Raw genomic sequence first — 24,980 nt, 5'->3', positions numbered from 1 at the left:
TCGACCAAGTCGGGCTAGGAGGCCGAACTGCAGGTGAAAGCCCCTAACTTCCTGCAGCTCCTTCACAGACGAAGCCCTCTGATTGGCAAAAGCCAACACCGTACGCGCCAAGAGGCGGCTTTGGTAACCACACTCTAGTTGCATGTCATGCCGCCGCTGAAATTCATAACCTCTTCCCCATAGCCCCGGAAACGAGGCTGGTGATGTTGTGGTCACAGGAGTGGCAGCTCACCTATCATTATGGCACTTGAAGATATGTACCCATTGTTGATGGTCTCAGCTCTTCCTCAGAGCGTGCACTCCGATAAGAATGCTTCTAGAGGCATGTCGATTACGTCAATGGCAGATAGCCTTAGGCGTCGGTGGCTTCATCAGAGCCGTGCCCATGAAGGGATGGGGCCATATTGTGGCCCGCTTGCCCGCTTGCCAAGTTGCCCGCTCCCATCATATGTTTATCATTAATGGGCGTTGTGGGCTAGGTGGGTCAATTATTCTCGATCAACATTCCGTAGGTCGCAGCCAAGAGCGCATCCCCCAGCATGGGAAATAGCGATTGGCATTGAATCGGTGTGCAAAACGGAGCCAATCGCCTAGTCGATAGATGGTAATGATAATGATGACGAAGAAGAAGCCATTCACGAAACGACTTTCTGGCCAGTCTCGATTGGTATTTGTTGATAGACAGAGCTTCTTGCGAAATAGGGAAAGACTTCTCCTAGGAAGCGAGCCGTGGACACGCGTTGCCAGAGCCAAGCGCCGAGTTTGCGAAGCGAAGAAGCAACCAGAACGGATACCCGTATCCGCTTGCCATGGAGATGGATAGCACCACGAAAGACCAAAGAGGGCAATATGAGGACAGGGTAGGGCCATAATATCTAGCCAAGCGACAAGGTGTAGAATGTGCTCGTCCGAAACGGGCTTGCTTGCATGGGGGCTCAAGCGGTAACCTGGCGATACCACAGGGAAGGTGTCACAGTATGGCTTTGTACAGAGATCACGTTGGACAAATGCGAGATATGGTTGCTGGGTATAGGCAGGTGACAGCAAGCATTGACCAGCCACCGCGCAACAAAAGGAATGAGGGGAGTCGTCGATCGCTTTCGTCTCAAGCCAGGCGGCCCAGGCCAATGCCAACGGTCTTTGGCATTTCGTCCGAGCAGTCATCCGAGGACCGGCCTGAAGACGAAGAGATGGCAGGTTGGTCAGTATGGTTGGTTGCGCTGGACGGAGCTTCTGCTCAATTGTCAGGATGGCCTTCTGGGATGGCAGCCGGGAAGATAGTACGATCCAATGGGGACAAGGATCGCCGAGCAATTCGAGGTGGACTGGTGGGGCCATCCAGGCACGCCCCTCCCGAGCTAACCGAACCCCAGACTGCCAGACTTTCTTTCTCACAGGGGCAGGGCGGACCAGAAGACGGCCCCAAAATGTCAGCATTTAGAGCATCCAACAGTCAATGCCAACCTTCCTCGTTGCCGGGCCTGCTAGTCCCATGGTTTCTGTCACCGAAACCGCTGACTAGAATAAGCTACAGATTTGCAGAACGGCGTGTTGTACATATACCTATGTGTGATGTTTGTTGGTCCACGATTTATGGAGTTCGCTGCTGTCAGTGTTCTTCAATGCCGGTCACGCAACCACGCGCGCTCGCTCTCTCACCAGTTTCCAGCTGGCCCCATATGTTGTGCAGAACCCTATGCAATGCGTGTTGGTAACCAGCTGTCACGACTCACAGCTAGAGTTTTTCTTCTGGGCCACAGCACATGGATCATTTGGAAAACGAACCTCATGCTGGCATGAACCTCGAGTGTGTGGCACGGTACCCTCAGCATGGTGGTAAACCGGATGAGCTGAGCCCATTTTTGGGGTATTTCGGTTACGCTCCATGTCTTGAACACAGAATACATGGCTGAGGGACGGCCACGAGCACGACAGGTCCCGGGCAAGGGCCTTCTGTTTTGTTTCAATCCTAAACAGGACTTGAGGATTTGGATGGGATTACTAGGTAACAAGCATCCATACTATGAACTCGACTCTTGGCCAAGCCACATGGGGGGACGATATTGTGGATGGGAGGACCAACATAAGCTCACGCCATTTGGAAAACCAAGAAAATAAGAAAAGCCCCAACCGTGCAGAGAATGCCACAGCCGTGAGTAGCGTGCTGTCCGTAGAGTCTGTGCTGGACTGGCCCGTGGCCTAACCCATGGGCTAATCTGTGTGGACTTTGATGTCAATAGCCAGAAACTCTAATCAGCATACCTTAGCTGCGATTCCGCGAATATTCTCCTTGGTGAGACGCCAGCCCATCATGGCCGGCACCGTGTCAAGAAAAGGGCCAAACGAATTCAAGTGGCATCCAACTTTGCTTCGAGGAAACTTGCTTCGGTGCCGTCCTTTACTCAGCGAAAGATACCAATAACAAAGCCATCATTGAGCAATCTATTCGCATGCAATGCTACCTCTCGTAAAATTAAGAAAGGGGTGTAGGCGCATCAAGTCATGCAAGCCTAGGTAGCCGGTATGTATGCAAGTCGAACGGCGAATGGGCGAATGGCATGGGATACGGGGCCCCTCCTTCAAGTTCTCACTGCACAGGTGGATACGGGGCAGTAAGTACCTTGCTTTGTGCCGTCTGGGCCGTGGTTTGCGCCGGCCAATGACAGGCCGCATTGACTACCCTTGCGCGTTCTTTGCCAACCCCTTGTTCACCAACCCTGGTCGATCCCAGGTCGGCTAGCAATGGGTAGATGCTGATCGTTCTCTGCTAGCATTGTTTCCGTTGTGGTGGGCATGTACCTACCCTGTTAGCGGCATGTGTGTTGTAACCTACCTTATTAGACCTTTGGTGTGTTTGGTGTGTTTGGAGGCAAGAGGAAGCAACCCACCCCCAGACAGCAAGATTGGTTGATAGACAGATGGCATGTAACCAGAGTGAGAGCGACATGTCATCCGCCCAGAAAGATCTGCTCCTACCCTACTGCCTTAGGTACTGCCCACACTGTGAGTGAGACTTGCTTGCACCTGTCAGTGGTAGGTCAACCGTCCCCCATTGGATCATTGAATCGAGGTGAACCACTCCTGCTTTGTTATTTTGTGTAGTCAGGAAGCTGCTGCTGCTTGTAGTTAAATTCCGGCATCCCCCCTTCCTTCCTCTCGACGGTCTCCTTCCACTCTTCCTTCTTCCCACCTCCCTCCTAATTCCCGTCACTCACCCAAAGAGACGAAGCGAGACAAAAGTCGTGGTCGAAGCAGAAGAACGTCTGGACCTTTCTTATCTTCATTCGCTATATACTGTCCATTGTTGTCTGTACAAAATATTTTCGACACGTCGACACTCTTCTTACATTGCTATTATTGTCAATCAGTATTCCATACGATTTCGCTACCCCCCGCGTAATAATTCAACATGAAGACCACCATCGTCGCCTCGTCCACCCTCTTGGGCCTTGCCCTCGCCGTGCCCCAGGGTATCACCGACAAGCTCACCCCGACCGGCTCTGCCCCGGCCGGCTGCACTGGTACCTTTGACGGCTCCTTCGAGATCACCGTGGCCAAGATCACGGAGAAGAAGCGCAGCGTCATGCCTGAGGTTTGTACTCTCTCATATCCCACTGAGCCCATGGCGGCCCGCGAAACAGCAGCACTAACATCACTTACAGAGACGCGCGGAATGCGGCAAGGGAGGTGTCCTCGTCATGACCCTTAAGGATGGCACGACCAAGGATTCTCAGGATCGCATTGGTTACATCGCCTCGAACAACCAGTTCCAGTTCGACAAGCCCGCTCAAGCCGGTGCTCTCCTCACCAGCGGCTTCTCCGTCTGTGACAACAACGTGCTTGCCCTGGGCGACACCAAGACCTTCTACCGCTGCCTTTCGGGTACCTTCTACAACCTGTACAACAAGAACTGGGCCGAGCAGTGCGAGCCTGTCTCCATCATCGCTATGCCTTGCGGCGGCAAGGACACTGTCTCGCAGGTTGATGACGGCCAGATTGTCGGAACCACTGTTGTCCAGACCACCATTGTCACCGCTTTGAGCGATGGCCAGCCCCAGGTTGTCACCACTGGCGTTCCCATTCCCATTTGCCAGATTGGCGACGGTCAGGTCCAGGCTCACACCACCCCTTGCGCCTCTGTGACCGCCCCTCCCAGCACCAAGGCTACGCCCACGGCACCTGTCAGTCAGATCAGTGATGGTCAGATCCAGGTTCCTCCCCCCAACACTGCCGCGCCCCCGCCGCCTGCGGCTCCTACAGGATCCGCCCCTGCGGCGCCTGCGCCCCCGGCCTCGACTGCGTACCCTACCGCCCCTTCGGCCCCATCAGCCCCGACTGGCGGCAACTTTACACTCCCCACGAGCCCGAACCCGTCGAGCCCCAACGTTCCCAGCCAGCCCTCGGCTACCGCTCCTGCTGGCACTCCCTCGGCTCCCCCTGCTAGCGGGTCGAGCAAGATGGCTGCCGGCTCGATTGGCGCTCTCATCGTCGGCATGGTCGCTGCGTTCGCCTCTCTTTAAGTTCTCTATTTCTTGACTTGAGCAGCGGCGGTGATAGTCGCTGCGCTAATAATGACTGACCTAATGGGTTGTATGTGGACGAGATATGATGGAAAGGGTTAATAATGTTCAGGGATGGAAAGCTGCTGGGTGCTGCTCAGAAAAGGCTTGACACTCTACTGGCTTGAGGTCAGCGTCACCAGTGTCCGCCGTCGTGCGGCTTTTTGGAGATGAGCTGAGCAAAAAGGAGGTGCTTGAAGTTTGTGACGATGCATGGCATTGGCGGTGGAGGTAATTGAGCATGCGCGGAGATGCAAGCACCATACATAGTGCATAAACGAATATGATCAATACATGACATCCCAATGGAAACAACTTGTTCGTCGCCTTCGAAATGCTACTGACAACTTCCACGGAGTGACTTCATCCCAAACTCCTTGTGTTCGTACAGGAAGCCGTGCTACGATTTACTGCATAGGCAGTGCTATGTGCGACTACGCCGTGCATCTGCATCCGTACTGATCGTACTCGTCCCGTCACGCCTAGCCGGCGAACCTTAACTTACGCAGCAACTAGAAGATTTGAACGTGCATGCATATAAGCCAGTCTGTGCCAGCAGAAAGAATTGCAACGACAAGCAACTGCCAGACTGTTTACCGCCACTTGCACAACTGCCGATCGGGGAGTGGCTTGACGATTCTTGGTTATTCTCCCCTCTCATCTCCGCACCAAGCGACGGGCTACCATGGTCCATCCTTTTGAGGTTGTAAAGAAAAACCTGATTGATGTTCTTAGTTGGATCATTCTATAAGGCTGGCTATAATTGTATAAGTTGATCGGCATATCTTTTTTTTCTTCGCTTGAGGTGGTCATGCCACCATGCAGGCGTGCGTGTATGCGGGGGTGATGACGCGCCAGCCGATCCGCCGCGGCTGGGTCGGGTATGTGGTTTTGATCTGGACACACTCGGTACATACATACATAGGTACAAGCATAAGGGCTATGCAATGTGTCATCATAGCTGTTGCGTATAGATTGGGTGTTATTGATCTGTGGCGGAAGTCATGGTGGTAGATATAGATATGAGAGTTTGTTAGGTATATAAGTGGCGATTCGGATACATCTATGTGCGTTGTTAGTGGGGAGGGAGAGGGAGGCTATAGACACACCCCTCGTCACTCGTGTGTATCTATCCTTGTGGCTGGTCTGTATATTTGGGGGAGGGGGGCGAATTGAGGAGGCTGGTATGCTTTATGGTATTTAATATGGCATGACTTATCACGGTACATATTGCACAGTGATGCTTGGCGAGGATTTGCTGGTGTGCGCTTTTCGGACGGAGGAGGGGAACGGATGGGGATGCCTGTTCTAACGAGGGCTCGGCGGCTGGGTGCGGTTCGTCGCTGGTTCTCCTGTTGGTACCCTCCACCCTTGCTTGCTTGCCCGTAGAAACGGGAGGGAGGAGGATGCCTTACTTGGGCCCCATTCCTAGTCAAGGGTAGTTCGTGTGTTGAGAAATCAATCTTGGTCAGTTGCATACACAGGCTTGCGAGAAACTGGGAATGGGTTCCAGGCTGCCCAGGTCACCGCTATAGAGGGTGAATAAAGCGGTCCCGATATGAAACACGAGGATGGCATCAAAAGGATGAGAATGATGAACTATCATGCATGATGTAGGCAAAAGTGAAACCCCATCGAAGGTATGTACGTCTTGTTAACTATATACAGAGAGAAGAAGTAAACGACTCGACTTGACCCCCAACCCCCTTTTGAGAAACTTACTCGTCTTTTCAGAAAAAGACCTGGAAACCGCTGTACTCATGGTAGTGTGTGCTCATCGCATGATCTCGAACCTGGAAAGGGGGGGTTTTGCACCAGTATTGTTATCTAGAAGGACAATTTCTGCCCTGCGTTGGCCATGACGGAGGACTTGACGTTGCCGGAGCCGAGCTTGGAGTAGGAGTAGGGGACCGAGTTGAGGGTGCCCTTGGGGGCCGAGTTGGCACTGCCGCCGAGGCTGACGTCGTTGACGACGGCGTAGCCGGTCACGTCGCTGTCCTGGCTGAAGATGGCCTTCTTGCCCGAGTTCTCGAAGACGGAGCTCTCGATCAGGAGCTGCGCGCCCATGCGGGTGTTGATGCCGGTGGAGAGCACCTGGTTGTAGTAGTTGCTGTTTTCCGCGGGTCAGTATTAACACGACAGGTGGTCTCATAGCCTTGGATTAGAACTCACTTGTAGATGTGGCCAGTGCCGAAGCGGAAGGAGGGGGCGCGCGAGTTGATGTTTTTCCAGTAGTTGTTGGCGTAGGTGACGTGGAGGTGGCCGGTGTCCTCCTTGGAGTTGCTGTCGGAGTGGCCGACGAGGGAGCCCTTCCAGTGGTCGTGGAGGTAGGTGTTGGAGATGGTGACCCACTCGCAGGCGTGGGTGACGTCGATTAGGCCATCGTAGTAGTCCTTGTCGTGGTCCATGTCGTTGGAGACGTCGACGTGGTCGACCCAGACGTTCTTGGAGTTCTGGATCGTCAGGATGTCGCCGTTCTCGGCCACCACCTTGGACATCTTCATGTTCCGCACGATGACGTTGGACTGCTTGTTGATGGTGAGGCCGACTCCCGTCATGCCTGTCATAAGGTTGCACGGTCAGTCACTATACCATATCTTCAGCCGACACGGCACGAGCGGACGCGCGACTTACTTGAGCCAGATGCTCCGATGATGGACTTGTTGGACTTGACGCGGACCTTGGTGTTGCCGGAGATGGAGCCCTTCACGACAATGACCATCTTGTTGCTGGACTCGGCAGCAGCCGTGAACTGCGCCAGGGTCGAGACCGTGGTGGTCGTGCCACCAGTGCCACCAGTCGTGCTGTATAAAACGGTCAGCAGCAGCTCACAATACGGTATGGAGGCTAGGACTTGCTACTCACCCGCCATTCTGCGTACAGTAGCCGACGTTGCAAGCATCGGTGATACTGGCACGCTTCTCAATGGTTCGCGCATCAAGAGGGCCGTCCTGGGTAGGGGTAGGGGAGGCGGCCGCGACGCCGAAGACGGCAAGGAGAGCAGTGGTGGGCTTCATATCTGGATCTGGATGTGAAGTGTGCTATTTGAGGCGCGAGTATCAATCAGGCTGCCATAAGAGACGTGATATGATCGACCTTGCTGTTCTTATAGAACATTCCGTGAGTCCCCCCTTGTCGAGCATTTTCTTGGCAACCAGGCTTGAAGGTGGTCACCGACTTCTACGTCCATACAGACAGGCACCAATCAGAGCCGTAGGAAACAACCAAGAATAACCAAGTGATGGTGAAGCACTCATCTCCGTCCGTGTTCTGATGATTTGGACGAACGCGCCTTGGTGGTGTAAAATGATTGGTGGAAATTGAGTAAAGCAAGGGAAGGGTGATGTTGAAGCAAGCCTGTGCTGGCCATCACAGAAAGACCCGCCCCAACTGTGGAGTAATGGGGGTTGAGGCAAGGGGTAAGAGCTGGGGGAGAGGGGAGGCGGCCTGGCCTGTCGGTCGTGCGAGGGTTCTACCACACCCCGGGAAGCAGACGACTGCTGAGATCGTGCAGCCATTTGCCGGTATCAGTCGATAAACCAGAGCCCATAGGCCGTTCATTACCATGCCGCCTTTTCTGTTCCGGGAAACATGCGTCAAGGAGACAGTGATGCCCTTCGCGCGACGAGCATACGAGGCCAAGTCGAAATGAAATGACTGAGCTCGACGAAGAGTTTTCCCGCCAATAATTAACAACACATCCTTGACCCCAGTTATCATCAATCTCTAACATATTCCTCTGGGCACCCAGATTGCGATGCGGGGTGGTCCAATGAGCACCGCGGAAACAGATTCCCTTCTGGGCCGGCAGTTATCTTGGCGAAAGCTTGATCCCGCATACTGACCGATCCGGCAGCTGGCGTGGTTGGTCTGACAGACCCATCCTCCAATGCGGACGAACCGGTGCTCTATACAGTCACGATCGTCCAGAGCGCGGCTACACGTTCGCCGCGAGCCCGGCTGCCCAGTCCCGTCAGCCAAAACCATTCGTGGAATATAGATGGCACATGAACCCCAACTGTGAATGCATTTGACGGTCCGCATAGAGACTATCGTCTGCGTGTCAAGGGTTTGGCTGTTGATGTTTTCTTCTTTCAGGTATGGAAGAGTCCTGCAAATAGTATCCTGTGCCTGTCACTCGATCGAGTCGAGTTTATGCAGGCAATCAGAGCAATAGCCACTGACGATGGTCCTCTGTTGACGGAAAAACTGTCCTGGTGTTTCTGGTACGGGAAGCGACCGCCCGCCTTTCCTTGACCCATGATGGTGTGTTGACGGCTACGGTAGGATAGCCACGGCGAAGAAAAACAGTAACTCTGGGTTTCTCGTGTTCTCATGTTTGCTTGTGGTACGTGTGGTGCGTTGTGGCAGTGACTGCGGAAGCTGAAATCCGGTCTAGGGGGTCTTCCTGACCTACATGCAATTTATATGTTGGCGGCAGGACTTGCAGAATGTCGTCCAATGGCCAAAGACGCTTTAGGGATTGTGGCCTACATGAAGGCGCTTTATGGATATAGCTCTCTACCCTTGGGCACGCCGTGTTCGTTCATTGGTACCCGCATTTGAGCCCTAAGGGTGTTGCATAGAGAGCCATTGGCTGGGTCTTCGGTTCCAGGAGGTAAAGCCATTAGCGTCTACTCAAGCGACCCCGTCGAGTATGTATACCATTCGGCACTTGGCATGTATGCCCCTGGACTCCTCCGGCGGCGTCTGGTTGCTTGGTACCCACAGACGTACGTGTGGACTTTATAACCCTCGCCGGCTTCGTTACCAGCATAGTTATAACCCGCCCTGCTGTGCCATACTACTCCATGGCCGGCACTGGCACGACCGATTTGAATCGAATATGTTTTATGGCCGTCGTTATTGCCGGAAGCGGGACTTGCTGGAAGGCTGGCCATATCTCCTGACCAAGAGCATCTCGAAGGCCCCACTCCTCCCATTAGTGATTCTCCCCTACCACCTACCCTGAGCTTCACCATCCATAAGCATCTATCTCCATCCCCTACCCATAACATCGGCATCCATAAGCATTTCCTCAATCCATGAAATCCTAGTGTTCAATAGCGGCTTGCCACCTCAACAGCAGTAGCTGAACCAACTTGCCTGGTTAGCTCAATCGGTAGAGCGTGAGACTCTTACCAAAGAGATCATCTCAAGGCTGCGGGTTCGACCCCCGCATCGGGCTCAATTCCTGATGCATTCCACCTAGTGGAATAACTTCAACCTGAGAAATCAACTTTTTGCCTCTTTCGGCAATATTTTTGCCGGAGCTCCCTTGATGATGTCTTTCTCATCTGCCGTTACCGTGTAATTTAATTACATCTGATCTGAAAGGGCGTGCACGGGTTTCAGCCGAATTCCTGCAACTGGATAGATAGTACGAGTAACGAAGACGTCGCGTATGATATATATTATTGCTGCACAAGTGCCCTCGCTCGCTCACTCCTTTTCTTCATGACCAGCCGTGGCGACCTCGAGGATGTCCTTCTCCAGCCCCGGAACGTGCACGTAAGAGATGCCGGCGTCCTGCAGCTTCTGCCGGCCGGCGTTGTCGCTCACAAACTTCTCGGGCTCGTAGACGCCGACGTAGACGGTGCGGATCTTGGCCGCCCCGATCTGCAGGATCCGGTCCACGCAGGGCAGGTTCCCGCTGAGCCGGAACGAGCACGGCTCCATGGTCGTGTAGAGCGCGACGTCGTCGGGCAGGACGTCGGCCAGCTTGCCCGCGTCGTCTAGGGAGTGCTTCTGCGCCAGCTTCTCGAAACAGCACTGCTCCGCGTGGGTATTGCCGGGGAGCTCCAAGGTGTAGCCCGTGGACAGGACCTCGTTGGTGGCTGCGTTCACCAGGACGGCCCCCACGCGGTAGTTGCTGGGTTTCGGTGGTGATTTTTGCGCCAGTGACAAGGCGTGCCTGAGGTACGCCGCATGGTCGCCCGCCGGGATGTTGGGTGGTGAGAGGGAGGAATCAGACATTATTTTGAATGAGGATTGGTGCCGAGTTCGCAAAGTAATATGCACATGTATTCAATTACAGCAGCTCGAAACCCAAACTGCTTCCAGTTCCAACCAGCAAATCAGTCTCCTTACGTTTTGGGATTGACCAACCAACAGCGCCTCCGTCATCCGCCAAAATAATGCATAACTGACTGCCCCGCCATCAACCATTGTAGGTTAAGCTGCGATAAGATTAAGTGCCCGAGACGCGACGCGCTTTCAATTAAGCACATGCATCATCAAGCGCATTGAGCCTGCGCCCGTCCGTCGTCTTTCTTCCTTCAACCTCAAAACTCTACCCAACTCTGGCCAACATGTCCGACTCCGAAGACCACGCGGAGGACCTTTCCCAGGATGGACTGCCTACAGTTGACCCGTACGAGGTCTTGGTCCTGGAGCAATCCGCGACGGGCGACCAGATCAAGTGCGCCTATCGCAAGCTCGCCTTGAAGCACCACCCTGGTAAGTCTGGCGATAACTGTTTTTCGTTCGGTGTTTTTGGAGGCAAAGTTACTGACGACGCAATCCCAACCTCATAGACAAGGTCACCGATTCCACGAAGAAGCAAGAAGCGACCGAGAAGTTCCAACAGATCGCCTTCGCCTACGCCGTGCTCTCGGACCCGGCCCGCCGAAAGCGCTACGACGAGACGGGCTCGACGTCGGAGGCCATCGTCGACGCCGAGGGCTTCAGCTGGTCCGATTTCTACAGTGCGCAGTTCCGCGACGCCATCTCGGACGACGCCATCGCCAAGTTCGCCGCCGTCTACAAGAAGTCGGACGAGGAGAAGGACGACGTCCTGGCCGCGTACGAGCAGGGCGAGGGCGACATGGACGTGGTCTACGAGAGCGTGATGCTGAGCAGCGTGCTCGAGGACGACGCGCGGTTCCGCGCCATCATCGACGCGGCCATCGAGGGCGAGGATGTGCCCGCGTTCAGGGCCTACACCAAGGAGACCAAGAAGTCCAAGAACGCACGGGTCAAGGCGGCCCAGGGCGAGGCGAACGAGGCCGAGGAGTACGCGAAGGAGCTGGGCATTCACGACAAGCTGTTTGGCGGCGGGAAGGACAAGGGCAGCGGCAGCGGCAGCACCACGAAGACGGGAAAGAAGGGCAAGAAGGACGCCTCTGAGGATGCCCTGGCCGCCCTGATCCGCAAGAACCAGCAGAGCCGGGAAGAGCGCCAGGGCAACTTCTTTGCTGATCTGGAAGCCAAGTGGGGTGGTGGTGGTGACGGCTCGAAGAAGGGCAAGAAGAGAACTCATGACGAGGAGATGGACGAGCCTCCGGAGGAAGCCTTTGCAGCTGTGGGCGCGCGCAAGAAGGGCAAGACTGCGGATGCCTCCAGTGGCAGCAACGGCCGCCCCAAACGAACGAAGAAGTGATACACGCGACGACAATATTTTCTCATTTCTTTGTATACCATGGCAAGCGGCTACGGCGTTTAGGACATTGATTCCTCGCGAAGGGACACGGACGAGGATTGGGCGTTTTATTGTCACTGCTGGATCGTGATGGCAGCAGTACTTCAGGGTAAACCAAAGTTCTCTGAAGAATCCGGATTTATTTACACAAATGGAACGAAGCACTATCATATACATACCCTAATAAGAGCTATTTGCCTATCTTCTTGTGACAATTGGACAATGAACGGTGATATGACACGCGCTTACTCCTATAGCTATCTAATAATACATTTGTCACCTGGCCAACTGTTGACAACGCGTGCCCCTCCAACTTACCGCGTCAAGCTCCAGTAATGCAAGCACTTTAACATCCATGATTTTGGGTTGAATGCTACCTTCTTTATCGCCGACCTTGATCCCCCAACCCACCACCTCTCCCTACTCCCAGTTGGAAACGCATGTCGCCGTGAAGAATACCAAAAGATCGCTCAGTGCTCGAGAACGACCATGCCATGACCAGCGCCACTGCCACGACGACGGACAACAACAACAGCAGCAGCAGCAGCAGCAGCAAGTATGAGTTCTACCCCGAATACTGCAACGCCGTCTCCCCCACCCTCAGCAAGTGGTGCCCGTTGACGGCGCACGACATTTGCGCCATGAGCTGGAAAGTCCAAATTGAAAGTAAGTCGTCGTCGTCCGTCTTTGCTTGGTTCCTCAATCAAATGCGCCGCCCGACTCGATCGCTAATTGGAACGCCAACAGAACAAAAGTACATCTTCTTCCACCTCAACCACCCCATCTCCTGGGTCCGCATCGTCGGCGTCGTCGTGGCCATCGACTCCTTCTACAGCCGGCGCATCTACACCATCGACGACAGCAGCGGTGCCTGCATCGAATGCTGCGTGACCCTGCCCGCGCCCGACAAGAAATCTACATCGGAAACCGCTACAACGACGTCGACGTCCAATAATAATAGCCTCCTCCCGCCCCCGCCGCCCGACCCCTACCCCGCCATCGAAACCGGCCTCGTCGTCGACATCAAGGGCGCCCTGATCGTGTTCCGCAACGCGCCCCAGATCGCCGTGACCAAGATGGCGCACCTGCGCTCGACGGGCGCCGAGGTGGCCTTCTGGGGCAAGGTCCGCGCGTTCCGGGACGGGACGCTGGCGCGGCCCTGGTTCGTCGACGCGGGCACGGCGCGCCGGCTCAAGCGGGAGAACGAGAAGGATGTGGTCCGCCGGCGGCGGCGCCAGGAGCAGGAGAGGAAGCAGCAGCGGCTCGCCGGCGGCGGGACAGGGACGGACAGTAGGGGTACGAAGGACGCGGCAGCTTACGATGACGAGAGGAGGAGGAAGCGGAGCAGGAGGGACGAAGAGGCTACTACCAGAGATCCCACGAGGGACCCCCGTCGACAGAAGCGCGAAGGAGAACACAGGAGCAGTAGCAGGAGGAAAGCGGAGGCCGATTTAGAGCGGGAGAAGGCCATTCTAGAGAAATCCGAACGGCGGTCGGAGCGGCACCGAGATGACGGCAAAAATGGCTGGGAGGGAAACCCGTCCCTGAGGCACAAGCCGCACCGGCCGTCCAAGCTGAGCGAAGTCGCTACTTACACCGAGGGCCAGTACGATGCTTTGGGGCTTTAAAAATTTTTACGACATGGCAACGATATTTTGCTGTACAGGCGGCGCTTTCTTTTTTTGCTTCATGGCATAGGCACGCATCATACCGTCACTGTTGGGTCTTCTAAGCGAGGCGTTTCGGGTTCTGATTATCACGAGTTGCGATGGATGCACTGGCTTTAGATGCGTCGAGTCACGTCCTTGTATATAGCATACTCTCCGTTGGTCTGTATGGCATCTCAATACGTTGTTCATTTTCATCATGGGGTTTTCTGTGTGCTTGGGACTAGATGAGGCCTCTAGAAGTTAGGCTTGTCGGCGAACCGCTCGTTCTGCACAATCTCGATCCAGTAACCGTCAGGGTCCAGGACGAAAGCCACGTTCTTCATGCGGCCGTCTGTGAGGCGCTTCTTCCAGTTGACCTTCATGTTTTCAAGGCGTTCGCACGCCGAGTCGAGGTGGTCCACAGAGACGCCTAGGGTCTGGGTTAGTACAGGAACAGCAACTACTTTGCAATGCCGGTTGCAGAATATGAAAAGAAACAAGGAGAAGAAACTCACAGATGTGACCGAAACCCTGGGGCTGCGCGTTGCCGTCGTGGTACTTGAAGTTCTCGTCCTTCTCGGTGCCGTAATTCCAGGTGAGCTCGAGGAGACCTTCGTAGTCGGTAGAGAAGCCCCCTTCGGGCATGCCCTTGGTTCCGGGGTAGCCGAGGAAGTACAAGTTGAAGCCGGCGGACTCCTGCTCGAGGGTGCGGAAAAGCGTCATGCCCATAGTCTCCTGGTAGAACTTGAGGGACTTCTCGGCGTCCTTGACACGGATCATGGTGTGGTGCTATTCAAAGGGGTCAGTGCGAGAACGCATGCGAGGCAAGAGAGTATCACGCACCATGCGGTAAGTCTTGACGTCGGTAGCGCTGGGATCCGAGGGCTCGTTGGGGTCGTCGGCGCCCTTGGTGTCGGCCTTGAGGCTGACGATCTCGACCCAGTAGCCGTCGGGGTCGAGGGCGAAGGCGATGTGCTTCATGCGGCCGTCCGTCAGCTTCTTCTGGAACTTGTAGCCGGCCTGCTCGATGCGGTTGCAGGCCGCCTGGATGTTGTCAACGCTGATGCAGATGTGGCCGAAGCCGCGGTGGGGCTCCTTGTTGCCGTTGTTGACCGTGTAGTTGTCGTCATTCTCAGTGCCGTAGTTGTGCGTCCTGGGATTGCGAGTGAGTCCCAGTATGTAACATTTACTTGGACGGGCAGAGACACTTACAGCTCAACGACACCCTCGCGGTCAAATGTGGAGTTGCCCGATGAGATGGCGGCGCCGGGCGCGTCGTAGGCCAGGAAGTAGAGATCAAACTTGTTGTCGGGGAACTCGAGCTTCTTGATCAAGCTCATGCCCAGGAACTCATAGAACTTCACTAGTTAAGCAAACGATGAACCCTCATTGGTCAGCCACCCGTGCTATTGTCTCAGAACAGCCCTATATGATATACTGGCACGTGGATCCCGAGGACCTTGAGGGAAGATGGACCATACCTGAAGCCTTGGGGTCCTTCACGCGGAGCCTATCACACGCGGCGTCTCGGTCAGTCGTCGGATGTTCCCGTGTTTTTCATTGACCAAACAGAGCTACATGACAGGGGCCCTTACATGGAGTGGTTGAACTTGTAGTTCTTGGTGTCTGTAGTGGTCGCCATGGTTGCAAAAGCTCGTGGCGTAGAAGCAGCTGTGTTATGGATCTGGTCAGCACCCGTAATCTGCTTGGCCAGGCGTGTAGATACGAATGAGGCTCACTCACCTATGATTCGAGGAGTCTGAGATAGTAGACCGGTCTGTAGTCGGATTCGCTGAAAGGCTCGGAGAGTGGACATTCAGTCTTGAGTACCTAGGTGAAGAGGTTTGTTGGATTCTGGATTCACTGCTAGATGGACCCTGATTTGCAAGTCTGTAACGTGTAATGCACAAGCAAAGCGGGACAAGCAGTAACGGCTATGACGTTAATGTTTATTATTGGAGACATTATCTTCCAAACCGGGCCTGCAAAAGCTTGAGCTGAGCTACCCCGCACTACAGCTACCATAAGTGCAAGGCCCCGATAACGACATATGACCTGCTTCTCTCCTGTCCAGCCCTTGCTCGACTGTCTTTACCCCTTTCTATCTCTCTGTCAAAGCAGTATCGAGTACACACAACGAAAAACAATACCATATACCCACCTCCGAGGTTTTTTCGCAAAATGTATTTTTTTTTTAAAAAGGAAAACAGTCCTCCGACCTTGTTGCCGCCGAGAACTCCGTTCTGATAGGACGCTGGACACCTACCGTCCTTCCCCCATACTCAATTTATCTCCCCTCCAAAACTAGCCCCCTTGGTGTAATGTACAAGATTTGACAATAAGGAAAATCGGCGGTATAAGCCATAAGTAGTGAGCCTTGGCGAGGCTCACCAGAAATTGGATGATGCTACCGTGGTGATAGCATGGTCGCGGGTACAGCGACCAACAACGTAGAATCTGGAAGAATACGTCTTCGCATATGAGCCAACCGCGTGGCTTGCGAATAATATAACGTTATTAGGCCGGGATCGAGGATTTGAGTCCAGCTTTGAAGGCGTCGAGGCCGAGGTCTTCGTTGCTCAGACCGTCGCTTGGGGCGGCGAAGAAGGCGACGGCAATAATAACGTACATCGCCATCAACTAAGGAAAGGTCAGCCGGGGTCCAGGTTGAGAATTTTAGAATCATGTTAACTTACCATGACGCCCTCAAGGTAGTTCGATTTGCCGTCTTGAACGGTATAAATGACGACTAAGACGGCAAGGATGAAGGCAATGGTTTCGACTGTCGGGTTCACTGTCAGCATGCTTGCAGAATGGGCTCCAGGGCATCCAGATATACTTACAGGTCTCAAATCGCATCGTCATGTCATGGCCCATGATCCATCCCAAAACGACCAGGAAGGGCGTCACAAACATGGCGATCTGGATACTGGAACCAATTGCGACTTGCATAGCCTGGAACTGCATTAGTGACATCCTCTCCATATTGTGCCAAGTGTTGGACGTCACATACCAAATCCATGTTGTTCTTGACAGCCACAATAACAGCCGTAACGTGTTCGGCCGCGTTTCCGACAATAGGAATCAAGATAAGACCGATGAAGTTGCGGCTGATATTGGCTCGTTCCACCAACGAGTCGATGCTGTCGACCAGATAATCGGCACAGATAGCAACCAGTACAGTGGTGATGACCAAGACAGCGCCAGATGCCCAGGCTCCCAGGAGAGGTCCATCTTCTTCTTCTTCACTTTCCTCTGCAACTGGAATCTCTCTCTCAGCCCGTTCCTCATCTCCGGGGCTGCACTGCGGCTGCTGCTTCGACTTGGGTACAAAAAGGTTGTGGTGGGTTCTCAGAGAGAAGTTGAGGTAGAACGCGTACATGATGAGCAGAATGATGGCCGTGCCGCGGGAGAGGTTGAGAATCGTCTGCTGGCGCTCATCGGGGTTCCTGTTCGCGGAGCTCTGCATAACCATTGACAACTACACAGCAAGTTAGTCTACACATAATCTGAACAAGTCGTGCGGAGGGTCCGTTTGCTTACGGCACTGGGAACCACCATAGAGGCAGCCGCGAGCATGAGCAGCGAGCAAGTGGTTTGCGCTGTGATGTCAGTAAACTCCTGCTCCGTTCCGGCGCCTGCGTCGTCCTTCATGTTCTTGAGTCCGCCGAAGAAGAAGCACATGCCCATAACGAGGAGAAGGTTGGAAAGAATCGAGCCAATCATGGAAGACTTGACCACCGCGTACTGCTTTTCTTTCAGCGCGATGACGCTGACCTGCACACCAAACTCGTATTAGCCAACCGTGGACCCGTTGCCCCCTTTAGTGTCTTTCTTACAATCAGTTCAACGGCGTTGCCAAAGGTCGCGTTGAGCAAGCCGCCCAGCTGCTCGCCGAGCTTGGCCGAGATATCTTCCGTCGCATTCGAAAGAACAGCAGCAAGTGGGATGATGGCAAAGAAGTTGATGACGAAAACAGCAACAGGGTCCGCTCCGGTCATACCAGCCACAAGGCCAAGGGGTACGCAAAACAGAAGGATGTTGATTTTGCCTGAGCAGTGTGTTAGAGTTAGTCGGCCACTTTCCTGGGGAATCGACCGCGTCCCGCCGGCTTTTACTTACTTCTCAGCAGAGTTGCCTTGATGATGTGCCAGAATTGAGCAGGGAACTTCACAAGCGGTTTCTCGCTCTCCATGCCTGGCGTGTGCCACAGGTCGAAGAAGAACTCGTAGGCTTCGCTGTGGTGGCTCCGAGCATGGCCGGAGCCCACCAAGGGGGTGGTTTCCTGAGCGTGGCCATTCTGAGGCATTGTGGGCTTGCGCGGCAACGTGATACCACGTATTAATCCTCGAACACTCGGTAAAGCTATAGTTGATATCGCGATGAGGCGCGCCGTTGGTCAGTCTCAGTTTCGCATTGGTATCGGGCCAAGCTGGGGATTATATCGAAAGCCGCCGCTCCGCACCATACTCCGCCGCCGCCGGACAATGATATTCAGAAGACCGGTGTAGGGTTGAGGTCGGTAGCAGACAAGGGCGGTGCAAAGAAGCGTGCACAAGCTCGAATGACCAGGTCAGGGGTATGTATAATCAAGGGAATGCGATGGAGAAAGAGAGAGGGGGTCGTGTAGAAAAAGGCGTTGCAGCAGTAGACCAAAGCTTGGGAGTGTGATATACTCACACATGATTCAGTTTAGGTTCGAAGATCTATACAAAAGGTGCAAGATAAGAGTAGTTAGATTGTCAATTTCGTGGGGTAGCGCCTAGGTATGCACACAGCCGCGTGACGAGTCAAGGCGAGGGGACAAAGGCGACGAGAAGGCAAGGCCGCAAAGGGCTAAGTGGTGTGGTGGATGTTGGCTCGGGAGTGGTGTCGCGGGAGCTGAGCTTGGCTCGATTGCTTATTGTTGCTATGCTCTTTTCTCCCTCTTGCCTAGGTTTGAACCGATCCCGTGTGCAGGAAATAGGCGAGTTAGTGAGATGGCGCAGTGCTCGAGTGGCACCTAACTGAGTAAGGAAAAGAGGTGATGCGCGGTTGTCAGAGTGAGGGTACAGAATCCAAGGGGAAGATGCTGATAGTTCGCAACTTGGACGGAAGGGGAGATTGGCTCGAATTCCTCGGTAAGAGAGCAAGAGGGAAAAAAAGGCTTCCTTTGTTGGGCAAGCCGCCGGGTGGACCGTGGGCAGTTGGGAAACTGGTCTCAGATGCGCGCTACAACTGCCACGAGAGAATTTCCGTCATGGATTCCCTTGAAGAGCCCTGAGCTCAGGTTACTTCGCTATGCTGTAACTCGTCGCGTTGCTTGTCGCTGTGTCGTCATTTCGAGAGATGACAGGCTCCTCTTTTCCGTGGTAGATCGCCGGGATACAAGCTTCAGTTGCTGCAGCGTACGGAGTACCTACAACGGTTCCCAGTTTTAGTAGTCTAGTGGGTGACGCGCCAAGCAAACCACTATATTCAATGGGGTGCTTTGCCCGGCTTGCTGCTGTGCGCGGGTGGAAATTCTGTGGAATCGGCCGGGAGACTGGGCGACTCCAGTCACCAGCGTAAAACAGAAATTCTACATATATGCAGTCGCTAGCAGGGGTAGCTCTGTTTCGTATCACGCCGCAGTTGAACCTTCCAGGGCTCTGGCTCTGGGCACTTGGAGTTATTACCTAGCCAGCGGTGGGCACTGGGCAGGCGCTTTCTCTGGGTCGTCGCCAATGTTCTATCTTTCGACAATCGAAGCCCTGAGCAGTAGCCTGAGACCCGGCATGAGACGACTATCAGCCGACCCTTTAAACCCCTTAGCCACCCCGGCCTGAACCAGCAAGCCACTGTCCACACGGGTAACATATCAGTAAAAGTCATGACAGCACGGGCCCGTGTGCGTACATGAGTACTACCTACATTCACTACATTCACTACATACTACATGTGCATGTGCATGCCGATGGCAGTAGGGCAGACTGCTGCAGTGCAGTCACAGTTTGAACTCTGGAAACAGGATAGCCCAGCTACTGCAACTCCAGATGCACGTGGACGTAGTTTGTGCGTACGTTTCCACGAACAAGCATTAGTCGATTGGCTGAATCTACAAGCTCTACCGCGCCCCCCTACCTACCCTAGCTACCACGTCAGTAATAGGGACGTTGTATCCAATAAAACATACAGGCTGATATCGGTGACGGGCTCTGGACCGTCGACGAAGATGAAGATCGATGTGCGAGGTCAAGCAAGGTGACTTGCCAAGCGTGGCTGAGCTGCCTAGAACCTCCTTCATGTGTGACAAGTTGACAACCACGGAGTGACGGGGGAGGTCTTCGGTCTGCAGCCAAGAAACGCGGGATTCGAAACATCAGGAACATCCCCACCTTACCTACGGAGGCCTCCCAGAACCCAGCGCCAAGAGTCGGGACAAGGAATTCCACGCCCGGCTTCACTGGATGTTTGGTTTGTTTATTTGTGATTTGTTTTCCCTTAAGCCCCAATTTCGATCCCACTGACCCTCTCCCACATTCTAGAAGACCAGCTTGCGAATGCACTAAGATCAGTGGTCAATGGACTTCTACTTCTAAGTCAATGCTAATACTCTAAGGTGAGTTGTGGCTTTACACGCATTGAGCTTCTTGGGGTAAGGTAACAATTACGGCAAGTACCAAGGTTCCTCCCAAGAGTTCCGCCGTACATACGGATTTAGCCGCTTGGCATCTGATCTACTGAAGCAGGGACGACAGGGGGGTCCCCGAGTCTTGACCGTCGGGCGCTTATCGATAAAGGCTTGCCAAGCAAAGGACGAGCTTCTCCGACCTGTCCGGATGTGTACAATAACATACATGTACCTATGCAAACACGTTCATCAGATTGGCGAGTTTTGGGGCTTCAAGCCAACTACCTAGAGTGCCGGGTGCGTCCCCCGATGACATTTACGATTCCGGGGCATCAAAACCTGCCAGCCCCCCCCCCTTAATCATCCTTCTCCTTTTTGGGCCTTCTCCGTAAGTTTGTATGCACGTATGCAACTGCGTGACCGGGCAAATTTGTATGATACGATCACGAATGGTTCGGTCCTTGGCAAGCGGCGGTGTCCCAATTCACTCGGTGCTAGACGGGGCTGAATATTCTTGTCTAGGTTCTATTGTTCTAGTAGGTCGACTTTGCACCCGATGATCAAGGCCTATTTCCATGTGGTGTTCATGTTGGGTGCGCCAAGTACCTATGAGTTGCGGTCATCCTCATTTTCAACTTGGCCGTGCCACTTGGCACCGCTCTAGTGAAGCCCCCTAATATGCCAAATCACTCCGTCCGTCGTTGGTTGCCACATAAATGGGTAACCTCGTCTATGTGCATAGTGTTCGTCATGCGTATCTCGTCAAGTGCCGTTCGTTTCTTGGGTTTCTGTCGTTTAGAGAAAAGCTGTGCCATGAAATGAATCAGTTCCAATGTTCGATGGCTGCGTGGTCGGAGCAGCTTCAGCTTACCTGCAGCGTATGATTGGTACCAGGTCAAGGAAGCACCGCCATCCAGCCAAGATGGATCGAAGTTCTTCGCGGTAAAGAAAGCCCACGCTGACCTTGGATCGACCGTGGCGAGGTTGCCATAGAGAATTCCCCTCCACCCTCCTTCAACCTTGTCTGCGCGTCCCTTGTCGAAATACGTATTCCACTCCTCCTGCACGAACCTGGGGGCCCGCGTGAGCTTCGAGCTCGGAAGCAGTGGGATCATATGGATTCCTTGGACGTATTCGATATTTGCCCCGAAATAGGTCGTATGGTCGCATTTATTCTCGAACAAAATACCAGCGACCCGATTTCCAATAAAGTTTGACGGCTGTACTTTGTTGTCCGATGTGTAGAGATAATATTGAGCGAGTGACCGCGTAATTATTGCGAGCATCAAGTTACCTCTGGCCTCCATGTTGCCGTCTTTGATGGTATGGCCCCACATCTTGATGGCGTATGCGTGCATCGCATCTTCTGAGCTCGACTCCTGATCCTGTTGCTCGAGTAAGCACACCGCCCAAGTGCGGGACTGCCATCTCACCTACCTTGCCATCGAGAGTCTCGTACAGCCCGTGAGCCCAGCTATGCCCGTGATACCAATCGAAGTTCCGGTAGACGGGGAAATATTTGTCTGCGCTCGACGGGTTGGCAACGTCTCGAACAAGAGTATTGACATAGTCGACATTCGCCTTGGTCAGCCACGTTGGATCCAAGTGCCCGATGATGGCTGCAGTCAATATGAAATAGCCATAGTGAAAATGGTGGTCATTGTAGTAAGTGTTGCCAAAATCAGCGCCGCTGTTTCCCGTTTGGTAGGTGGCTGAAGACACTATTCCGCCCCAAGCGCCTGCAAGTCGTCAGTTTACCTACGTCAGAGCTGACCTCCCCGGCAATCGCAACTTACTTTCGTAATAGAGGGGGAACTGCTGCTTGTTTGCGACAAAGCGACCAAATGCTGCTTTCAGATTTGCAAGTCCTGTCTGGGCCAGCTTCTGGTTACGCAGCATGTCGTGAACAGCATAACAGAGATGTGCGAACTTGGCAAGGGCCTGTAGAGACGATGAGCAAATAGCATAATGACCAGATTCGGAGTGGTGACTTACTTTGCCACTGAAATACATCGATTTTTGGTTCGATTGTTGATCCACATTCTGAGAGATCTCCTTGAGGGCCATCGGGAGGATTTCGTTGACGAGGTTCGCCTTTACTGTCGCCTTACTTCCTGTGACAGGGTCCCAAGGGGCGAAGCCCATGGAAGTAGGCATATTAGGCTCGACCATGGTCCAAGAGTCTGCAAAGACGGCCGTAGCCATACCCTTGGTCGTCGTTTGGAGCTGTACCTTGGTTACAGCTCCGTGTGTTTCGGTATCGAAGGATTCGACATGGTGAGGCAAAGCGTACATCATCAACTTGCCGCCAAAAATTCCCGCTCTCTTGTATTGAAAGGTATAAGTACCTTTATTTCCGGAGCTTGTCCCAGACAGTGTAACACCTGTGGGATAAGCACCTGACGCAGCATCAATCAGGCTCTCGGCATTGCCCGGATCTTTGATGATTTGGATGATTCCGTAATAGGGTTTTGCCGCTTTGGCATGCGCATTGTTGATGACTTGCAGGTCGAAGGAATCACCTCTTTCGGAGTAGGCATAGACGTGCCAGACTTTGCCATCCTCGAGATAGATGGTGTACTTTGTAACACCGTGCTTCGGGCCTTTAGTCGACTTCGTGACTGTCTTGAAGAATATGCCAGTGCTGATTGCTGGGGTGGACCCGTGGTATATTGCTGTCACAAAGGCCATTCCTTGGACCAATGGGAAACTCACGAGAGCTTTCCCATTAGCCTTGTCCAGTAGATTGATATTGACTGATTGCGGCTCCATCGTGTCTACTGTCAACGCCGTGCTCGAACCCAACTCAATTGCCGACAAGCAAAGAGACTGGATTCCAACTGGGTTCAGGAAGTACTTTGCGGCACCAGTGTCGGGTGAGTTCTGGCCATATACCCTTTGGCTTGCCTCGATATGGGAAACTGCAAGACCCCAGCTGGACGTGGCTCCCTGACCCTTCGCCCATGCAACGGAGTACGGGTGGAGATATGTCGGAGCATTTTGGTTCCCAAGGAAGAAGTTGGCGTAAAACTTGTTCGTCTGATGCGGGCCGTTTCCAGTGACACCAAGGCGAGGTACTGGGTGATCTTTCCGGACCTCAAAGCCAGCCGATGGGGCATGCGTGGCGATGGGATGCCTGAATATATCGGACGATGCAGCAGCCTCAGCCATGGTGGGAGCGCTCAAAGGTTTCGAAACTGGTCCAAATGGTACCAACAACGAGGTTGGTTCTGGTATGCGGTCAGTAGGGAAAGGGGGATGCTTGCTCTGCCTTCGGTTTCCAGGGCCTCTATCACTTTTCCAGTAGTGTCGGGTCTCAATGATACTGCAGGCGGTAGTATTTGGACTGTCCCAGACGGAGTTGAGCTAGTCACAACCGCGACAGGCTGATACCCTTCTTGGTAAGGGTTTGCGATAAGAGGTAGGGGAAGGTAACCCTCTTGATATCCGCCACGCTTGATCCGGTTAAGGCCAGGTTCCTCGACTGGACGTTCGCTGGCAGGACGCAATAGCGGCGAACTGTGACCGAAGTTGATCTGCAACAGAGTTAGAAAGTGAAAGAGCCACATGATGAAAATGGAAAAGGGGTTAGAATTTGGGGACAGTATTTGGAGTTGTATTCTCCCAAATCAACTCTCAGTGGTATGAAAATGTCCCGAGACTGGTGGTAAATGGAGGCAACGGAAGCTGGTCCAAACAGAACAAATAATAAATAATAATTGCGCAGGATATATTTCGAAGATGACGATGGCTGCACGAAGCCATGGGCGAACGTGTGAAGCGTGAATGACACGAGTGACGGTTTGACAAGAGACTCTTGCCGACCGAGCAAAGATAATATAGGGAGTTTGCCATGACTGGAACGAGCTTTCGTTTACCAAGGAACCGACAATGGTTGTGGATCAACACATATCACGAGCAGTCAACTTTGTGGGATGCTGTGCGCGAAGAATGTGGTGGCTTGTGAATACGGGAAGGTGTTGCTGTCTTACCTCTCAGCTAGCAAAGGTCTAGAATGAGGTTAGGAATGCGATGTCGGCTCAAAAATAGAACGACTAGCAACGCGAAGGATACTGGAGAAAAAATATATCCTAGAATATGTGTAGGTTTGGTATAACATAAAGCGACTGGAGAGTCAGATGTAGGAGAGCATCACCATGTGTGTCAAGGGCTGATGTGTTGTGAGTCCAACGTTGTCATAGGTCATTGGCGTCTTTTGGGCGAATGCGAAATTGGGGATCGATGCAGTGACGCTTGTCTGACCAGACCGTAGCGAACGTTGAACTTCCTCTTTCCCTCGGAAACGGCTGGGGGGACGATGGTGGAATATATAGAATAACATTTCGAGATGTAGGGCAAGAGCACACACACACGGACAGAAAGCGTGGTGGTCACCTGCACTTACACAACGGTCGTGACTTCGATTTCCAAGCCTTTTTGTCGCAGTTGAATTGGGGGCTTCTTCTCCCCTACCTTCACTCTAAAATTTTGGACTGGATTATGGCAATGAGCTCCTGCCCGCTGTATTTGGTCGCGAAGTGTTGCGTCTCCGTCGGGCAGCTTTTGAAGATTTATAATGGGCAGAGGCCGTTCTTTCTTTTTCCACACAAGAAGGTAGGACGTGTCATTAAGGATTGCGAGTCTCGACCCATTTACTCGCTTCTTTGGAACCTTGTCTGGGGACTGATGCGATGCCGTCCTACCCGCTACAGAGGGCATTGGCACTATTAGTGGGGCCGCCAACGTTGAGAGATCTGCCA

At 53.5% G+C, this 24,980-nt stretch overlaps 8 protein-coding genes across 8 annotated transcripts; 3 read left to right on the top strand and 5 right to left on the bottom strand.

Moving 5' to 3' along the window:
* Positions 1-3,409: 3,409 nt before the first annotated feature.
* Positions 3,410-4,520, top strand: PG985_003177 (uncharacterized protein; the record flags this gene model as incomplete). Its single annotated transcript, XM_066822946.1, has 2 exons — positions 3,410-3,592; positions 3,663-4,520. The coding sequence occupies 2 exons, from the start codon at positions 3,410-3,412 to the stop codon at positions 4,518-4,520; spliced, it is 1,041 nt and encodes a 346-aa protein (XP_066690378.1).
* A 1,866-nt stretch (positions 4,521-6,386) lies between these two features.
* On the bottom strand, positions 6,387-7,576 carry PG985_003176 (pectin lyase fold/virulence factor; the record flags this gene model as incomplete). Its single annotated transcript, XM_066822945.1, has 4 exons — positions 6,387-6,669; positions 6,732-7,119; positions 7,194-7,363; positions 7,425-7,576. The coding sequence occupies 4 exons, from the start codon at positions 7,574-7,576 to the stop codon at positions 6,387-6,389; spliced, it is 993 nt and encodes a 330-aa protein (XP_066690377.1).
* Positions 7,577-10,001: 2,425 nt separating this feature from the next.
* Positions 10,002-10,535, bottom strand: PG985_003175 (cytidine deaminase-like protein; the record flags this gene model as incomplete). Its single annotated transcript, XM_066822944.1, has 1 exon — positions 10,002-10,535. The coding sequence occupies one exon, from the start codon at positions 10,533-10,535 to the stop codon at positions 10,002-10,004; it is 534 nt and encodes a 177-aa protein (XP_066690376.1).
* Positions 10,536-10,870: 335 nt separating this feature from the next.
* On the top strand, positions 10,871-11,940 carry PG985_003174 (DnaJ domain protein; the record flags this gene model as incomplete). The annotated part of the gene is made up of 2 exons (XM_066822943.1): positions 10,871-11,018; positions 11,096-11,940. 2 exons carry the CDS (start codon positions 10,871-10,873, stop codon positions 11,938-11,940), a joined length of 993 nt encoding a protein of 330 aa, XP_066690375.1.
* Positions 11,941-12,473: 533 nt separating this feature from the next.
* PG985_003173 (uncharacterized protein) lies at positions 12,474-13,607 on the top strand (the record flags this gene model as incomplete). Its single annotated transcript, XM_066822942.1, has 1 exon — positions 12,474-13,607. One exon carries the CDS (start codon positions 12,474-12,476, stop codon positions 13,605-13,607), a length of 1,134 nt encoding a protein of 377 aa, XP_066690374.1.
* A 275-nt stretch (positions 13,608-13,882) lies between these two features.
* PG985_003172 (lactoylglutathione lyase) lies at positions 13,883-15,270 on the bottom strand (the record flags this gene model as incomplete). The annotated part of the gene is made up of 6 exons (XM_066822941.1): positions 13,883-14,058; positions 14,144-14,417; positions 14,472-14,781; positions 14,841-14,991; positions 15,110-15,138; positions 15,224-15,270. The coding sequence occupies 6 exons, from the start codon at positions 15,268-15,270 to the stop codon at positions 13,883-13,885; spliced, it is 987 nt and encodes a 328-aa protein (XP_066690373.1).
* Positions 15,271-16,145: 875 nt separating this feature from the next.
* Positions 16,146-17,937, bottom strand: PG985_003171 (Ca2+ transporter; the record flags this gene model as incomplete). Its single annotated transcript, XM_066822940.1, has 7 exons — positions 16,146-16,268; positions 16,325-16,410; positions 16,472-16,583; positions 16,642-17,109; positions 17,172-17,405; positions 17,468-17,679; positions 17,751-17,937. The coding sequence occupies 7 exons, from the start codon at positions 17,935-17,937 to the stop codon at positions 16,146-16,148; spliced, it is 1,422 nt and encodes a 473-aa protein (XP_066690372.1).
* Positions 17,938-20,906: 2,969 nt separating this feature from the next.
* On the bottom strand, positions 20,907-23,789 carry PG985_003170 (endo-1-3(4)-beta-glucanase; the record flags this gene model as incomplete). Its single annotated transcript, XM_066822939.1, has 5 exons — positions 20,907-21,605; positions 21,658-21,959; positions 22,017-22,161; positions 22,216-23,545; positions 23,614-23,789. The coding sequence occupies 5 exons, from the start codon at positions 23,787-23,789 to the stop codon at positions 20,907-20,909; spliced, it is 2,652 nt and encodes an 883-aa protein (XP_066690371.1).
* Between the last annotated feature and the right edge of the window lie 1,191 nt (positions 23,790-24,980).

Source organism: Apiospora marii, assembly GCF_038362585.1.
Source record: "Apiospora marii strain CBS 49790 chromosome Unknown utg000002l_segment0_segment0, whole genome shotgun sequence".
In the NCBI taxonomy this organism is placed as follows: domain Eukaryota; kingdom Fungi; phylum Ascomycota; class Sordariomycetes; order Amphisphaeriales; family Apiosporaceae; genus Apiospora; species Apiospora marii.
The sequence above is the reverse complement of the archived record's forward strand: the minus strand, read 5'-3'. Positions and strand labels throughout refer to the sequence as shown.